The sequence below is a fragment of the Cajanus cajan genome, chromosome 5 (assembly GCF_000230855.2).
Source record: "Cajanus cajan strain Asha chromosome 5, NIPB_CcT2T_4, whole genome shotgun sequence".
In the NCBI taxonomy this organism is placed as follows: Eukaryota; Viridiplantae; Streptophyta; class Magnoliopsida; order Fabales; family Fabaceae; genus Cajanus; species Cajanus cajan.
This window is the reverse complement of record NC_138521.1, coordinates 64,624,362-64,642,330: the sequence shown is the minus strand read 5'-3', so window position 1 is coordinate 64,642,330 and position 17,969 is coordinate 64,624,362. Positions and strand designations below refer to the sequence as shown.

The following is a 17,969-nucleotide window of genomic DNA, read 5'->3' as shown; positions in this document are numbered from 1 at the left end:
TTCTACATTGTCATGGAACCTGAAACAAGCTTTTCCCAAGCTACTCTCCCAGTCTTTGATGGGGAAAATTATGACCTCTGGGCAGTGAGGATGGAATCTTACTTGGAGGCATTTGATCTTTGGGAGGCTGTGGAAGAGGATTATGATGTCCCTCCGCTGCCGGACAATCCTACCATGGCCCAGATCAAGAATCATAAGGAAAAAAAAAACACGAAAAGCAAAGGCAAAATCATGCCTTTTTGCTGGTGTCTCTACAACAATCTTCACTAGGATCATGACTCTCAAATAAGCAAAAGCAATTTGGGATTATCTAAAGGCAGAATACGTGGGAGATGAAAGAATACGGAGCATGCATGTGCTTAATTTAATGAGAGAATTTGAGTTGCAACGGATGAAAGAGTCTAAGACAATTAAGGAATACTCAGACAAGTTGTTGAGCATTGCCAACAAGATAAGGTTGCTGGGTAGTGACTTTGCTGATTCCAGAATTGTTGAAAAAATTCTGGTAATGGTACCCGAGAGGTATGAAGCTCCATAACCTCATTGGAGAACTCAAAGAATCTGTCAAAGATAACTTTGGCAGAAGTGCTACATGCCTTGCAGGCACAAGAGCAACGAAGGTTAATGAGAGAAGATCATGCCGTTGAAGGTGCACTTTCAGCCAAGCATCATGTTGCTGGATATAATAAAAAGAATTTTTTTAAGAAGAACCCGTCAACAAGCAACGAGAATACAACAAACAACCAAAACAAAGGCAAGGGTAAAAAGAAAAGTTACCCACCTTGTCAGCATTGCGGAAAAATGGGTCATCCTCCATTCAGATGTTGGAAGAGACCTGACGCGAAGTGCAGTAAGTGCAATCAGATCGGACATGAAGCTGTAATTTGCAGAGCAAACATCCAGCAAGTTGTAGCTGATGCACAAAATGCGCAAGAGAATGAAGACCAGCTATTTGTTGCTACCTGTTTCTCCACCAATAGTTCAAGTGAATCTTGGTTGATAGATAGTGGTTGCACCAACCACATGACTTATGACAGAGAATTGTTCAAGTGTTTGGACAACACCGAAGTCAAATGGGTCAGAATCGGGAATGGTGAACAAATTCCAGTAAAAGGCAAGGGATCAATAGTTATAACAAGCCACATAGGTACGAAAACCCTCTCTGATGTTTTATATGTACCTGAAATTAACCAAAACCTGCTTAGTGTTGGACAATTTCTAGAGAAAGGGTTCAAAGTTATCTTTGAAGATAAAAGCTGCATAATTAAAGATCCTACAGGTCTTGGCATGTTTAAAGTCAAAATGAGGAGCAAGAGTTTCTCATTTGATCCAATGAAGGAGGAGCAGGTTGCATTCCCAGTTACAGCAAGCTCAATTGATCTTTGGCACAAAAGGCTGGGTCATTTCCATCATTTGGGAATGAACTATATGCTGAAAAATCAACTAGTGCGTGGAGTTCCTTCCTTGACAGAGAAGCTAGCTGAATGTGAAGCTTGCAAACTCGGGAAGCAAACAAGGAAACCATTTCCTGAAAGTAGTTGGAGGGCAAGTCAAAAATTGCAGCTAGTTCACACTGATGTTGCTGGACCACAAAGAACTCCATCACTAAAAGGAAGTCTTTGTTATATAATTTTTATTGATGACCTAACGAGAATGTGTTGGATTTTCTTTCTTAAATACAAATCGGAAGTAGCTGCGGTGTTTTGGAAATTCAAAGCACATGTTGAAAATCAAAGCAATAGTCGTATTCAGATTTTGAGGTCAGACAATGGAAAAAAGTATATAGCAAATCAGTTTCAACAATTTTGTGATGAAGCTGGGATTGAGCATCAATTGACAGCTCCTTACACTCCACAACAAAATGGAGTGAGTGAAAGGAAAAATAGATCAATCATGGAGATGGCCAGGTGTATGCTTCATCAAAAGGAATTACCAAAGAAGTTTTGGGCCGAAGCTGCAAATACAGCGGTATTTATTCAAAACAGAATTCCTACACGAGCTGTACAAAATCATACTCCTTTTGAAGCCTGGTTTGGTTTTAAACCTTCCTTAGATTTTTTTAAAATATTTGGTTGCTTGTGCTATTCACATGTACCTCAGGTTAAGCGTGATAAACTTGACAAAAGAGCCGAACCTGGAATATTTATAGGCTACAGCACGATCTCTAAAGCTTATAGGATTTTTTAGCCTCAAACTGGAAAAATTCTTATAAGCAGAGATGTGCACTTCATGGAGGATGAAAAATGGTGCTGGAGTGACTCAAAGAAGAACCAGTATGTTGTACTAGAGCTTGGAGATACAGTAGATGATGCACCCATTCGAGGCACAAGGTTGCTTTTCGAAATCTATCAAAACAGCAATGCAGAAGCGTGCAATATAGCAGTGTGCGAACCAGCCAATTTTGAAGAAGCTGCTATGGAGCAGAAATGGCTAGCTGCAATGAAAGAAGAGATGTCCATGATCGAGAAAAATCAAACCTGGGTGCTTGTTCCAAGACCCATGACAAAAATGTCATAGGGGTGAAGTGGGTGTTTCGAACAAAACTTAATCCTAATGGATCTCTAAACAAGTACAAAGCAAGACTTGTTGTGAAGGGCTATTCTCAAATTTTTGGAGTTGATTATGCAGATACCTTCGCTCCAGTAGCAAGGCTTGACACAATAAGGTTACTACTTGCCATTGTTGCTCAAAATGGGTGGCAAGTGTTTCAAATGGATGTCAAGTCAGCCTTTCTCAATGGTTTTTTGCAGAAGGAGATTCATGTTGAGCAACCAGAAGGTTTTGTAATCAAGGGACAGGAAGATAAAGTCTATTTGCTGAAAAAGGCTCTATATGGCTTGAAGCAAGCTCCTAGAGTATGGTACAACAGAATTAATGATCATTTATTGAGCTTGGGCTTTAAAAAGAGCCAATCTGAAGCTACACTCTATGTCAAACATGTTGATGATGATATTTTAATCATCTATTTGTATGTTGATGATCTTTTGGTGACAGAAAGCAACCAAGCACAAATTAATAAGTTCAAGCAAGAAATGAAGGATGCCTTTGAGATGACTGATCTTGGTCTTATGACCTATTTCCTGGGCATGGAAATCACTCAGAAGAAGAATGAGATTTTTATATGTCAAAAAAAATATGCAAAGGAGATCCTAAAAAAGTTTCAGCTGGATGAATGCAAAATAATGAACACACCTATGAATCAAAAGGAGAAGTTCAGCAAAGAAGATGGAGCTGACAAAGTTGATGAAATGCATTTTAGAAGCTTGATTGGGTGTCTTATGTATCTTACATCCACAAGGCCTGACATTTTATTTCCAGTTAGCGTGCTATCAAGATTCATGCATTGTGCTAGTGAACTGCACTTGAAGGCAGCAAAAAGAGTTGTAAGATACATCAAAGGGACTATCAACTATGGAGTCAAGTACTACCAGGTACAGGACTTCAAATTATCTGGTTTTTCTGACAGTGATTGGGCAGGTAGCTTCGATGATATGAAAAGTACTTCAGGGTACTGTTTTAGTATGGGTTCAGGAGTTGTCTCTTGGTGTTCCAAGAAGCAAGAGGTTGTAGCTGAGTCAACAGCAGAAGCTGAGTTTATTGCAGTTGTAGCAGCCGTGAATCAAGTTATTTGGTTGAGGAATATCTTGATAGATTTGGGTTTGAAGCAAGAAAAAAGCACAGAAGTTTTTGTTGATAACCAAGCAGCAATTTCAATCTCACAAAATCCTGTGTTTCATGGGAAGACCAAGCATTTTAATGTGAAGTTGTTTCACTTAAGAGAAGTTCAAGAAAATGGTGATGCAAGTTTAGTTTATTGCCGCACAGAAGACCAAGCTGCTGATATGTTTACCAAACCTTTTCCACTCAGCAGGTTTGAATTCCTAAGGAAGAAGCTGGGAGTTTGCAGCCTCCAAGGCAAGGAGGAGTGTTGAGAATTGCCTTTGGAAGTTGCATATTTTTAGGAATATTTCAGATTTGTTTTAGTTTGAATACGTCAATTTAATTAGAATTTATCATTAGTCGTTAGTGGTCGTTAGTGGACTATCTATTTCCTATTTTTCAGCTAAGTTATTAGTAGTGGTTGCTAGAGTTACGGGATGTGATCTCTAAGTCAGTTATTTTCAATGTATTTAAATTAAATTGCATTGAGATAAATATATACAGTTTTCACATCCAGCACATTCAATCTACTTTTTCACTCTCTCTATTCGTTCTCTGTATTGCTCTGTTAGCATTTGTCTTTCCTCCCTAAAACCAACAATTGCACTGAAAAAAAAAACAAAAAAACAAGTCTCCTATATTCTATGGGTTCAAATCAGAATGGAGGTCTGACAAAACTCTCATTTCAGAATCCGAAGGAATACATAATTGAAAAAACATAACAAAAAATAAAATAAAATGGGACCTGAAAATTGCTATAATCTGTAAACAGGACACTGGAGAATGGGAGAGTTAGCACTAATTTACACTCACCCGTCAAGAAGTTCACAGTCAATCCTCTGAAAATACACACGCATCCCATTCAAGTCATAACCTACATTATAATTCTGTTGAGCCAACATTCCAATAGAAGAAAAACTTTCATAGTCATCTCCAAAATAGTTTCCTGGAAGCACAGCCATGCAAAATACATTCTCTGAGGTCTGTATGAACATACTTGCTGCATCCAAGTCCAAAACTGCACCCTCCGCAAAATGGAATGTCACCACTGGAAATCCACTTAAATCTCGGCTTACTACACCATTATAGCATAATGTATAAGTGTTGTGCTTATCTTGGGCCAAAACCCCTTCAAGAAGGTTCTCAACTTCAAAGCTGAGCACTTCAAATCCATATTTTGTAAGCCACGTGTGGTCTGCTCCAGAGTCAATTATTACTCCACTGTTATTATCTGTTGCTGATCTTTCAAACACAGTTGAATCTATATCAATCTTTTTCCCACCTATACTTATAGCTTCTAGGTTAACATAATACAAACCATTGATTACATTCAAAGTTGTTGAGTCACCTTGCATATTGGCTTTGTCCCCCAAAACCAATTTGTTAAATTTATAATTAGCGTTTCTTAAATTGCCAATACAATATGAAAATTTCTTACCAAAGCTAGGAAGCAGAGAAAACCTTCCACTACCAAGTCCAAACACCCCATTGATTCCTTGGTAGGGGTAACCATTGGATGATATGCTAAACTTGCGACCACAGCCAAATATCAAACTAGGCACTCTCACTATGCTCTCATCTAGGGTCTCTAAGGTTAATTGTTCCCTTGCATATACACCTTCTGATGAACCACTCCCAACATACTCTACACTATATGGACACTCACTATTCATCACATCACATTGGTTACATTCACTGCATGTTAAGCTAGCATATGTGGAGGATTTTGAAGGGTCAAATATTGGAACAGATTGCTGGGAACAAGATGTGCAAGGATGACACATGACCCATGTAAGGCTGCTGCCAGTGTCCATGACAGCAAGTTGTGGAATAGGTGGTTCACCTATGGAGAAATTCATCAAGAACACAACCTTTCTGGGGCTAGGAACAAGATTGGATATATACTCATTACTAGAAGCTTGCTTTATTATTTTGTGTGAGTAAAGATTCTTAATGGCGTCTTTTGAATTATAGGGAGATAATGTTGATGATTCATAGTGTATGAGATTAATCACTAGGTTACCAGAGGCTGTTGTGGTGGCGGTGGTTAAGGTAAAATGAAATATGAAAGGCAATGAAACCAGTGCTGTTGCCATGACTACAATTTCTTGAGAAAGTTTCAAATCCATTTATATGAAGAAATTCGCCTGCTTTGACTAGTAGTGACTATTAGCTTATGACTCCTTACGTGAAAACATATTTTGCATGGGACAAAATCCAATCCGGTTTAGAATGCATGATACCACGAACTATTTTTATATGACTCAAAAGGTTAGTTACAGAATTCTTTTCGCATTGAATCGATTTCGTTTGACTGCACTTGTTTGAACTTCATTAAATATGAGCTTTAACAAGTTGACACTAAATAATAAGTGAGATTGATGCCCAAACTTGATGAAGAACTTATACATGAGAATTTAGAATCTTGCAGTTTTTCAAACATAATTGTGAGTGTTCGAAATTGATCTCAGGACGAGAGACAATTTGAAATGAAATTTTCTTCCGATTGATCAAAACTGTAACAGGCAATTCGATTTTAAATTATAACAAATAAAATTCCAACGAACAACTTATCAGTAAATCAGAGTGGCGCAGCGGAAGCGTGGTGGGCCCATAACCCACAGGTCCCAGGATCGAAACCTGGCTCTGATAAAGAGTGGCTTCCGAGTGGTGCGGTTTTTTAACTTTTCTTGAAAACACGAAGATATTTACGAAATAATAAAAAATAACTCGTTAAATCTTCTTTGGTTCTCTTAAATAAACGAAGATATTTATAAAACAAGTGTTCATTTTTTCTGAAAGAACGAAGATTTTTACGAAACAATTCATATATGACACTGGATCAGATGTTCTTATAATAAAAAAGATAACTCGTTAAAACATTTTCACATTTTTCTTTAAAAAACGAGGATATTTACGAAACAATTAAAATATGCTGTTGAATGTTCTTATAATAACAAAAAAAAAAAAAAACTCGTAATTTTGTGCCTATGATTATCATCAAGGTAGCGTCTGGTATATTCATATTTTGTTTTAATTTTAATAAGAAAATAATTAAATTATTTTATAAAAATAAAATTAATAGAAAGTACTGTTATGTAACCCCAAGCGTGTGGTTCAGCGGTAGGGGTTGATCCACGCTTAAGCAAGGTCAGGAGTTCGAATCCTGCCTTGTGTATGCAGCCGTGTTAAATCTTGGGGCCAGCTATCCCACCCTTTGAGGTGCCTCCAACGTAGCGAGGAGATTAGTCACTGGAGTGGATACTCCAGGAACGAACCTAAAAAAAATAATTTACTAATTAATACCTTAATGATTTTTAAATAATTAAATAATAAAATGTATTTAAAGAGTCTAATGTTAAATATATTAAAAAATAAAATAAAATATTTTAATTTTAAAAAAAAAATTATAATAAATATACTTAGCATTTTTTATTCTCAAATTTAATTATTTAAAAATTCTTTATATAGTTATGCTAAATGAGCTAAGAGCATATTCAATTAGAGATTATAAATTGCATAAAATAAAATATTATTATAACATCTAATATGTGATTTTAGATTGTTTATTGGAATGATTCAACATGTTTATATATTTTACACTTAAATAATTAAAACAACGAAAAAACATAAATATAATTACATAAGGTTACATATAAACAATTTCTGCGTATACATGTAGCAATATATATATATATATATATATATATATATATATATAAACTTCATCAATTGAAATCATAAATGCAAGTCCCTCGATGGGACTACAACTACAAACTATACATATATTTATATACAATAATTCTTGACATAAAACATAAACATAAGTTGTCGATCAAGTAATAAAAAAATAGCTACACTAGAGTAACTCAAGCAATTCTGACATCCTCTAAGATGGCTTCCAAAACTAGCTAATCCTTCTGCTTAATCTAACTCTACTCTCATAACAAGTATAATCTTCACAATTCAACTACAAAAAACATGTAAATGTGAGCTTACAGAAAACAACATAATAAGTATAGAGGTAAAGTTCAACTATACTACCAACATCAACATATAACTCACACCATACAACACATACAGGTTTTTCAACTTAAACAACACAACAACAAATACAACATACCATTTATCAACACATCTTATGTACAACACAACAACTTAAGCAACATTACCACATATCAATACATATCAACTTTACAATTTATCAACACTACAACACAATGCATCTTCACACATTTCAATTAACATATCTCTTACTACACATTTGAGTAATCTAATTCGTTTGACTCTTTCGAACCAACTTAACAACATAATCTTTCTAGACTAACTAGATTAACAACAAATTTGGATAAAAATTCACAATACAATATAGTTTCTCAGATTTTTTCACTTAAACTAGCAAAGTCCATATTCCTATCAAGGTTAGGACAACATGAGTGTGAGCCTACCACAATCTTAACATGAATAGTTAAGCCTATTATAGAATTAGTCTGTCGACTATCCTTCAAATACTTCACTCTTTTCAATACTTAGTTAGAGTTTTTCGCATTCAACCTTGTACCCTACTCGATTTGATCACTTTATACATGTATAGCTCGACATTTCTCCTATGTGGATCTATATTTGGTCACTTATAATTAGTATGGTTTGACCTAACCCTCATACTGTATTAATTAAGGTCCTAGAAAAGACTCAATACATTGCTTCAAGAGTCTATTTCTCAAAAAAGATTTTCAACAACCACGCACATAGAAAATCACAATACCATATCCTTGCAATGGGATATTCATATTTTTAAAACAAAAATTTCTCCTATAATTCTAAGTCAATCAACACAACTCAATTTCATGTATTAAGCATTATCAACATAGCTATTATCCATACTATTCAACATGCAACTCTATTACAATTCAACTCTCAATAACTTACAACTTTAAGAAACTTAATTATCAACATAGACCATCCTAGATTAATATTCAATGAACTAGAATCATAAAACATGTGAGTAACTCAAACTAACATTCACTTGTTCAACACTAAGTCAAATAAACAACACATTTTCATTTAGCATCTAGAACCTGACATCATTCTTCTCGCATCCAACACCATTGAGGTAGAGAGCATCTGACTCGCCCATACCTAATGCCAATCTACCTATGCCCAACATGAATGAGGTAGATAGTCTTTTTGTCAATCATGCCTAACTTGGCTAAAACCACGTTCAACCTCATTTAGGAAAAGAGTTTTTGCTTGAATCACGTCCAACGTAACAACATTGGCATCCAACGTCACAACATTGGCATCCAACGTCGCCTAGGCAGGGTGCTACTACCTTGATCACGCCAAGCATCACTCAACTAGATCCCAACGTCACCAAGTCAAAGAGTTCCAAGGGCATGGATGCCCGACGCCTCTCAAACCACACTCGACGCCATGAAGTTGCTCTCGACGCGATACTAATTTTCGCACTTGGCAGAAAAATATTTTGGCCCAATTCTCTTGAAACTCAGAAAAATCTCAACATGCAAGGCACCAAATATCATCTACACATTACTACCAATTCATTTCCATCAAGAATTTCACAACTAATAAACAACTAAACAAAACAACATTTAAAATTAATAAAATTAATAATTAATAATAAAAATGTACAGTATTAGATTTTAAATTAAAGAGAGTTGTTTATATAAATAATCATTCATCATGCATTGCTTAACATTTCATGTATGTAGGAGTTAGAGAGAATAAGATATTGGAAAGAGGGAATTTTATTTATTTATATATATATATATAATTCTACATTTGAGACAAAATTATGTGAATTTCTTAAAATCGAGTTAGCATATATAAACCCACTTAAAAAGGTAAAGTGAATTTTTTATTTAAAGAATATCGAGTTAGCATCACAAAAAGGCTGAAAATTCCGATATTATTTATATTCAACCTTTATTGATAGCACTTATTTATCACAAACAGGAGCCCTTAATAATCATACCACTTATATAATTTGAAAATTGAAACTTTGGACTAAGGACATTATAGAGTTTGACAAAGTTAACCACACTCATAAAACTATGCCTCCAAATTCTACCAAACTTTGATAATCACATTTTTTCGAGAAAATATTGAGCATGTTCAACTCTGATTTGGGTTGCGCAAGACAATTAACCACATGATAAACCATTTTAGCCAACAATTTACATACACAGAACACAGCCACAAATTTGAATGAAAAAGGCATATTGTTGGTAAGTAAACTATTGGTTTAATCCATTTATCATACGGTTAAATTTCTTGCGAGACCCAAATTATTAATATTTTTAACGTACTTCCCTTACATAGTGGGGAAGGAAGGTTAAATTAAATTCTCACATGTACTATATATAGATATCTATAGGGAATTTGAAATCATTGTTTCCTTCAAGTATCGCATTCATGTTGGCAGCTCTGAAAGCTTAATTGTAGCATGCAATTCCTCAATATTTTGCCACGCATGGTGCACTAACAACAATATTTTGCCACTCATGGTACTTTATCCAATTCCAAGGTCACAGTCAAAATATTGAACTCACGCTCTAAAGCCCAAGATAATTCATTTCGGACAATATTCTGAAAGTAGCCGTTATAAGTTATTATAGAAAATTGGAAAATAAATAAATTAGCTAACAAATAGATATCAGAACTGACATGAAACATGGGAAGAACGTAAATTATGAAGAGCATTTCTAGCAAGGGGGATTTCTTAATAACGGTTAAAAAATAGAAAGATGTTATTAAAGTAAAGGAATAGTACAAAAAGAAAAGAAAAATCCTTGACCAGGATACTGTCTGGGTTTTAAAGTCCTTTATCGAGAGCTGGATATTCTATTATTCCGAACTGATTGTGGTTACTTTTTGCATTAGGATCTCGTTGGATTTCTCGTTGCATGTCATTAGTTTTGTGCGCGTGCTTTTGCTCCATCGTACCATAAATAATCGTAACTAAATCACATTCTCCCAATTTAAACCCTCTCAATAATCATAATAAGCATCTATCATACTCTAACCATTCAAATCACTTGTTAAATAAAACCAATTACTTCATCTTAAGGAATACAGACCATTTAGCAGCAAATAAATTTCGTAAAAAGGTGTAGGGAGTCAAAGGAAATGAATAATAGAAAAAGGGAAAAAATTGCAATACTATACGAGTAACGAAGACAGTAAAGTAAAAGAACATACGAAAAGACACCAAATTGAGAAAAAGTGCAGCAAGCGTGGCCCTGCAAAGCATCAGATCGACAATGACCTCTAACAGCTCAAAAGCTCAGACTGTGACCATCACACACTGATATTTTCAAGTTTGAACACACATACTTGAACAAGACAACTGCGAGAGGACACTGCAATATGCATGCCCATCTTCATCTTCAGTCAAAACTGTCGAATATCATTCTGAGGAACACACTCGAGAGCAAAGAATCTGATGATGCTCTCTGTCCACCCTATACAAAGTCTAACGTGCGTATTGCGCACCCACCTACCCCATTTTCTACACTTAACAATATATTTTGCATCCAAATGCACAGGAACATGAGTACAACATCACCAGTGCTACTTAACTGTTTATTTACAATACAAACCGAAAATGACAACTTTTTAGAATATATATATACACATTTGATTTGATTATATACCATAGAATAACCCATTAACCAAAGCTAAATTAATTGAGATTTATGACAAAGAGAACTCCTTTCTGCTTTTCTATCTTGCTGTTTTCTTTTCCCCATTTCTTGTTTATCTAGGACCAGAGAGTTCCATGGCATAGGATTCCAAAGACTGTTCATCATCATCATCCATTGTCATGCCAAACATACTGGAACGATCATGAACATCATCATGTATAGAAGCAGAGTTAGGGCGGGATGTACTATTGCTGTTGTTGCCGTGGCTGGGGTTCATGTCGTGATTGCCATAATTATGTGATGATGCCCACTTCTCAGCAAGTCCATCCCCTTCAAGCATTCGGACAACTTCGGACATTTTAGGACGGTGGGCTGTCAAATATTGAGTACACAGTAAAGCGACTTGCAGCATCTCCCCCACTTCTATTCGATCATAATTGTTTCCTAGTTCTTTGTCCACCAACACCGCAAACTTCTTTTCATGTAGAATTTTCCTAACCTGTCACAACAAAGGGACGAATGAATTATTGATCTCCAGTATCTTAAAGTATGAACAATTATTTCAACCAACATTCAGATATCTATTCCAATGATGCGTACTAGCAGGTAGATCACCTGCCTACTGCCCTAGTATCAACAACTACCCAGCACTCACAGTAGCTTTTTTTGGAGGGAGCCTGGGGGGACCCGTGGGGTTTGGTTTACAGATAGCAACTATATTTACGGTATATCCCATTAATATCATACTAAACAGAAAAGTCCCTACTATAATTTAATAACTGCAGTACAGAAGTCATCCACTTATCAACAGGAATAACTAACATAATGGACCAGCCGTAGCACAATATATCTGACCATGTTTTTGAGTTATCAAGAGCAATTGGTTAAAACAGCCTGGCCTAATACAATGCACATACCAGAGGACAGATGTTGTCACTGGTTTCTAACACAATTGCTTCTCATGTCAAATCAGAAAACAAATCTACAACTCTTAGAAATATGATTTTCCTTTTCCCCCTTTTTCAATACTAGTATTCAATACATGAGTATCAAATACATAAATAACATTAAGACATCTTGGTACAAGCTGTAGCCCAGTGCAGATCATAACAAAATATTAAAAATATATATATATATATTGTTCAAAGAAAAGTCATGCATGAGGAACTCCTAATGAAGAGCTAAATACTGAATAAGCTAAGATATTAGACTAACTACCAGATTATCACATCAAATATTTCAGAATGCAACAAAATGAACAAACAGTTTGCTTCGGTTGCAGAAAATAGACTTACCCACTCTAGCATAGCACCTTTTTGATTCACCGTTTTCCCAAACTCAAGTGCTGTCATTCCGGTTATGAGCTCTAACAAGAGAATGCCAAATCCAAATACATCTGTTTTCTCAGATGATTGCCCGGTGGAGAGATACTCTGGTGCTATGTGGCCAACAGTGCCACGGACAGCAGTAGTAACATGGGAATCAGCATGATCAAGGAGCTTTGCAAGTCCAAAATCACCAACAACAGCCTCACAATAGTCATCCAGAAGCACATTGGCGGCCTTTACATCTCTGTGTATTATCTTTGGATCACATTGTTCATGCAAATACAGAAGGCCTCTGGCAGCTCCAATTGCTATTCTCTTTCTTGTGTTCCAGTCTAGCGCTGGTTTGCCTATCATCACCCACAAAAAACATGATATTAAGCCACAAGGAAGGTGGAAGCATAAAGATTCAACTATGCATTATAAGAAACAGAACATTGAAGGTAAACAAAAAACAGTTGGCAGAACTCAGTCCGAAACAACTTTCTGACACTTCTCATTCTTTGTCTTTGTACTATTTAAAGTCAAAGAGATTGTCTTTATAGCTTCTCTTGCTAGTAGCCACAAAGAGAAACAAATAACAGCAAATCTATCATACTAACAAAATTAGGGACTCAATGCCTAAGATACATTTTTGAAAAACTGACAAAAAAGTAATCCAAATAGAGTTTAAATTTAATCAAGCAATGTCAGCACACCGAATTACCGACTACAGTTTGAGGGTGTACCCATAATTATCAGACTATTTCTATAGCTTATCATTCAAAACCATAACAATTTCATCACATCATTTAATAGATAGCATGAAGATTATAAATCCCACTGTCAAATTAGCATGATTACATGTTTTAACATTAAAAAAAAGTATACTCGACATGACAAGTGCAGATCACAACATTAAAACAGAGTCCAAGTGCGGCAAGACTAGGTAGATAACATTGCTGTTAATAAAATATATCACATGATATGATCACACACAGAAGGAGCACTGGAAATTAATTACCTCTAAGCCTGGAGGCCACACTGCCATTAGACATGTAAGGATAAACCAAAAGTTTTTCATTGGGAGTAGCACAATATCCGATTAAGCGAAGTAAATTGCGGTGAACTGCCAAGCTGATCATCTCCAACTCGGTTTGGAACTGAGATTCGCCGGCACTACCATTTACGTCTTTCAGCCTTTTCACCGCCACCATTGTGCCATCTCCAAGCTTACCCCTGTAGACATTGCCAAAGCCTCCAGCACCAAGTATATTCTTGGAGCTGAAATTATCCGTGGCATGTTGGAGCTCTCTGAAAGTAAAATGTTTAAGATTCCCCAAGCTAAGAACTCCCTCTTCCTTAAATTCTGCAATAACATCAAAACCATAAGTACAATTATCCTAATAATACCAAACCAGTACTATAAAGCCTAAGAACCAGCGTTACAGTGCTACCCACCACTGATATATAGGATGGCTCCATGCTGCCGTTTCTTTCTATACCAAAATAGCCCAAAAGACAGGAGGATGAGAGACGCACAACTAAGACTAACCCCAAGTGCTATTGCTAATTTCTTGGACCTGTGGTTTCCTAGAAAAAGAAATGTAATACACATTAAATTGTCGTGTAAAGAAATGATGAGGAACGAAGGTGGTAGAGGTTAAAAGGACGTACCTTGTGATGACACTTGTGAGAAAGAAAATGGAATGAGGGTTGCTGAGCCAGAGCAACCATCCGTAGTGCTACTTCCACAAACTAATGGGTTCCCCACAATACTACACAAACAGAAGTAACAGTGAATCAGGTGAAAAGCAGAGTAGAAACTTTGACATAATACAAGATCATTGTCCACACAACAAACGGAGGAGATTAAGAGACAACATACTTGAATGACCTGGCAGGGAACTTGGGCAATGGTCCACTGAGATTGTTATAAGACAAGTCCCTGAGCGCATATCAGTAATTCAGCAAATAGTAAGAAAGCCACAAGACAGTGACGTGTGAGCAGGTGGAAATATTGATATAACAAGACTCACAAGAAAGCAAGCTGTGGGGTTTTGGCCAATGACACGGGAAAGGATCCGGACAAATTATTGTTGTTGAGCCTCCTACGGACAAATAAACACAAGAGGATTTGAAGAAAAGAAGGAAGCAATTAGCAATAAGCAATAAGCAATTAGCAACAATATATAAAATAAAATAAAGTTAACAAGATAATTGTTAGCAAAGGAAGATTAAAATGAAGGAAAGAATAATTACGGACAGGTACTGAAGAGTATTCAATTGACTAAGAGATGCAGGGATGACCCCCGAGAATCGGTTGTTGGAAAGGTCTAGAGTCTGAAGGTTGGGAAGGGTTCCGAGTTGGGGTGGTATATTGCCTGAGATATTGTTGTTCTGCAGTAACCTGCATAATAGCATTGACAGAATAAAATGACAGTAAAATAGGAAAAGAGAAGAACTAAAGAGGTTAGAGTTACAGTTGTCGAAGATTGGTGAGATTTCCGATAGCTGGAGATAAAGTTCCGGAAAGAGACTGACTAGGCGCACCCCTGCAGAGAGAAAAAGAAAGAGAGAAGTGAGGAAGGAAATGCGGGAAAAGGGAGGGAGAGAGAGAGAGAGTAACTGACAGGCCTATGACAAGGTAATCGGAAGAGCAAGTGATCATGGCCCAACTGCAAGCGTCGACGGAGAACTCATCCCAGTTGTTTAAGACAGCGTGTGGATCATTGAGAGAGGACTTAATGTTCATCAGAGCCTCCACTTCGGGGTTGCGAGGCTGGGAAGCGGAGGAGAGAGCCAGGCCAGAGAGTAGCAAGAGGAGAAGGAGGCAGTGGAGAGGCTGAGGCTGAGGCTGAGGCTGAGGCTGAGGCTCAGGCATGCTCATAGTCATGACTGATGGGCGATGGCAGTAGAAACTAGAAACACGACACAAGACAACAACTCTCTTTTTCTTTCCTTTCCTCTGCTCTGCTTTTTAGTGAGCGCCACAATCAAAACGTCTATCTCCTCATGCATTCTATCTCTATTTCCACTTCCATAATCCACTCTATATTGCTTCCAACATCTACCCTTTTTTTAATATAAATCATTTTCATATCAAAATCTAACAGATACACGCTCCTCACAAGTCACAACACTCATATTATCACAAAATACTTAAATTAACTACACAATTATTATAATTTATAAATACAATGATTTGTAATGTTTTATAATTTATAATTGTAATAAAAACTCAATTGTATTTTATTTATTTTTAAAATATGAAACCATGCATAAATCTAAGTACGTTAAGTACCTAACCAATAAGGGTGCCAATTTGTGTATAGGTCTTGGTCTTTTTTTATTTTTTATTTTTTTTAAATAACTAGGAGAACATGTATTGTAATATTGTATCTGAATTCTATATATACTCACTAACGTTTTTAAAGTGTGTTTTATTTTGAATAAAAAATAATTTAAATTTCGTAATTAATACTTCAACAACACTTACTAACAATATTCTTATTACTGTTTTATTGGTTATTAATATTATTATTATTATGGTAGTCAATGTTAAAGAAGAAGAAAAAAACAAAGTTTTTAGTAGAGTATACAAGATATCAAAGCTTTGTTTTAGAGAATTTTAATAAAATCATTTTTTTCCTTCGGACTTCTTTTGCATTAAATATGTATTTTACATAATTAACAATAGGTATTTATATTTTTTTTCCAATAATAATATTATTTAAATCTAATTCACTTGTTTTTTATTTTCATACGTTATATTAAATTGAAGTAATTCCTTTTATACAAGCTGGATATTATAGTAGGGAATATGCTTGTATTACCATTCAATGGGAAACTATCATAATTAAGCTTGTTATTTAGGGATTGTAAGGTCGGTGGAATTTTGGAATATAAATGATTAATTTAGTGTTCTTAAATTTGAATTATGTCTATATTAAAAATAATATTTTTTTAACATAAAGTTATATTTTACAGATACAAATTAGTTGTTAGTTTTTGAATATATGTAATCATGTCTATAAAAAAAATCACAAATTTTCATATACTTATCACCCATAAAGAATTTAATGTACATACAAATTTGTAGTACAAACCAATAAAAACTATCATTATTGTCACTTTTAATTTAATTTTTTTCTAACACTTAAAAATGTAATATCAATATAAAAGTCGATCAACTTACTGAGTAAACGTATAAAAATTATCTATATTATAAATAAAAATAATATATATATATATATATCTTAAACGTCATATTAAAAATAATCTCTTGTGAATTGATAAGAGACAAATATAAAATTTTTACACTAATAATTCATAATGATCGGTCTCTTAATATATAATTTCAATCGATTTTAATTTTCAACATATCTTAATTTAGATGATCCATTTCTAAGATGTATTTTTATTTTTAAATTATTATATTTTTATTTATTCTTATTTATTGAAATTAATTGTGTATCATTATTAATAATGTCCATTTTAAAATATGATATTCTAAATGTTATTCAAATTTAAAAATCTTCTTACCCTACATAAAGAACTTACTGATTATACTTAACAAAATTTAGATCGGGACAGTCAAACTTGTTTCACACGTCAGAATAATTTAATATATATGTGTTTTAAATCATAGTTGTATTGAAAATTTAGATTTAGAATATAGAGGAAAAAGAGGTAAATAGAGATGGAAGAATATTAAACAGTGGTAAGCAATTATTAAAAATGTATTGAAGCATCTGTGATTGAGATTTGGGAGTTGAGACATGAGAGGTGCAGGATAGGAGGTACTGATAAAGCAAAGCTGCGTTGATTAGACACTGCGCAGCCAATTGTTCCGTCTAACAAGAGTGACTAGACTAGTGCCTGGGTCCCTCTTCACCCTTCACACACTCATCATTCTTCCTTTGCATTCAGAAATTAAACAAAAAACTTAAAACAATATCTATGGAACAAAACAATTCATTCATGGAACAAATCAATTAATTCAACTTGTGTTCTACAACAAAGAAGAATTTTACCACGAGAAGCAACAATAAAAACTTACGAAAATCATCAACATTGACAAATTAAGTGGTGCAATATTCGTCGAGTCATCTATCTACTTCCCCCATTCAAGTGGGTGTTTAACGTGGAGAATTGTATAAATTTTATGTATTTTATATTAAAAATAATCTTATTTAAATATGAATGAGATCATTATAAATGATAAATTTTACTTTATAAATGTTATATACTCACAATTTAAACTCAACGTCACTAATTAAATTAGAATAATCTTGCATTAGTATGTTGATCTTGCTTTTAATTTTATATATACATT

At 34.9% G+C, this 17,969-nt stretch overlaps 2 protein-coding genes and 1 non-coding gene across 3 annotated transcripts; 1 reads left to right on the top strand and 2 right to left on the bottom strand.

The window, feature by feature from the left end:
• Window positions 1-4,321: 4,321 nt before the first annotated feature.
• Window positions 4,322-6,015, bottom strand: LOC109811845 (aspartic proteinase CDR1). The gene has a single exon (XM_020375684.2). It carries the CDS (start codon window positions 5,787-5,789, stop codon window positions 4,470-4,472), a length of 1,320 nt encoding a protein of 439 aa, XP_020231273.2. The 5' UTR covers window positions 5,790-6,015; the 3' UTR covers window positions 4,322-4,469.
• A 225-nt stretch (window positions 6,016-6,240) lies between these two features.
• Window positions 6,241-6,312, top strand: TRNAM-CAU (transfer RNA methionine (anticodon CAU)). The gene has a single exon. It is a non-coding gene; the product is annotated as a tRNA-Met (tRNA).
• A 4,498-nt stretch (window positions 6,313-10,810) lies between these two features.
• Window positions 10,811-15,690, bottom strand: LOC109811895 (Leucine-rich repeat protein kinase family protein). Its single transcript, XM_083075675.1, has 10 exons — window positions 15,265-15,690; window positions 15,115-15,186; window positions 14,898-15,041; window positions 14,671-14,742; window positions 14,520-14,579; window positions 14,309-14,409; window positions 14,093-14,224; window positions 13,656-14,000; window positions 12,623-13,002; window positions 10,811-11,826 (listed from the first exon to the last, which is right to left on the bottom strand). The coding sequence occupies exons 1-10, from the start codon at window positions 15,525-15,527 to the stop codon at window positions 11,440-11,442; spliced, it is 1,956 nt and encodes a 651-aa protein (XP_082931801.1). The 5' UTR covers window positions 15,528-15,690; the 3' UTR covers window positions 10,811-11,439.
• Window positions 15,691-17,969: the final 2,279 nt, after the last annotated feature.

Coding starts and splice junctions, on each gene's coding strand:
- LOC109811845 (XM_020375684.2), bottom strand. CDS start 5,789: ATGGATTTGAAACTTTCTCAAGAAATTGTAGTCATGGCAACAGCACTG.
- LOC109811895 (XM_083075675.1), bottom strand. CDS start 15,527: ATGACTATGAGCATGCCTGAGCCTCAGCCTCAGCCTCAGCCTCAGCCT. Junction 15,042..15,114: donor CTCACCAATCTTCGACAACT/GTAACTCTAACC, acceptor GCTATTATGCAG/GTTACTGCAGAACAACAATA. Junction 13,003..13,655: donor TGTGGCCTCCAGGCTTAGAG/GTAATTAATTTC, acceptor GGGTGATGATAG/GCAAACCAGCGCTAGACTGG.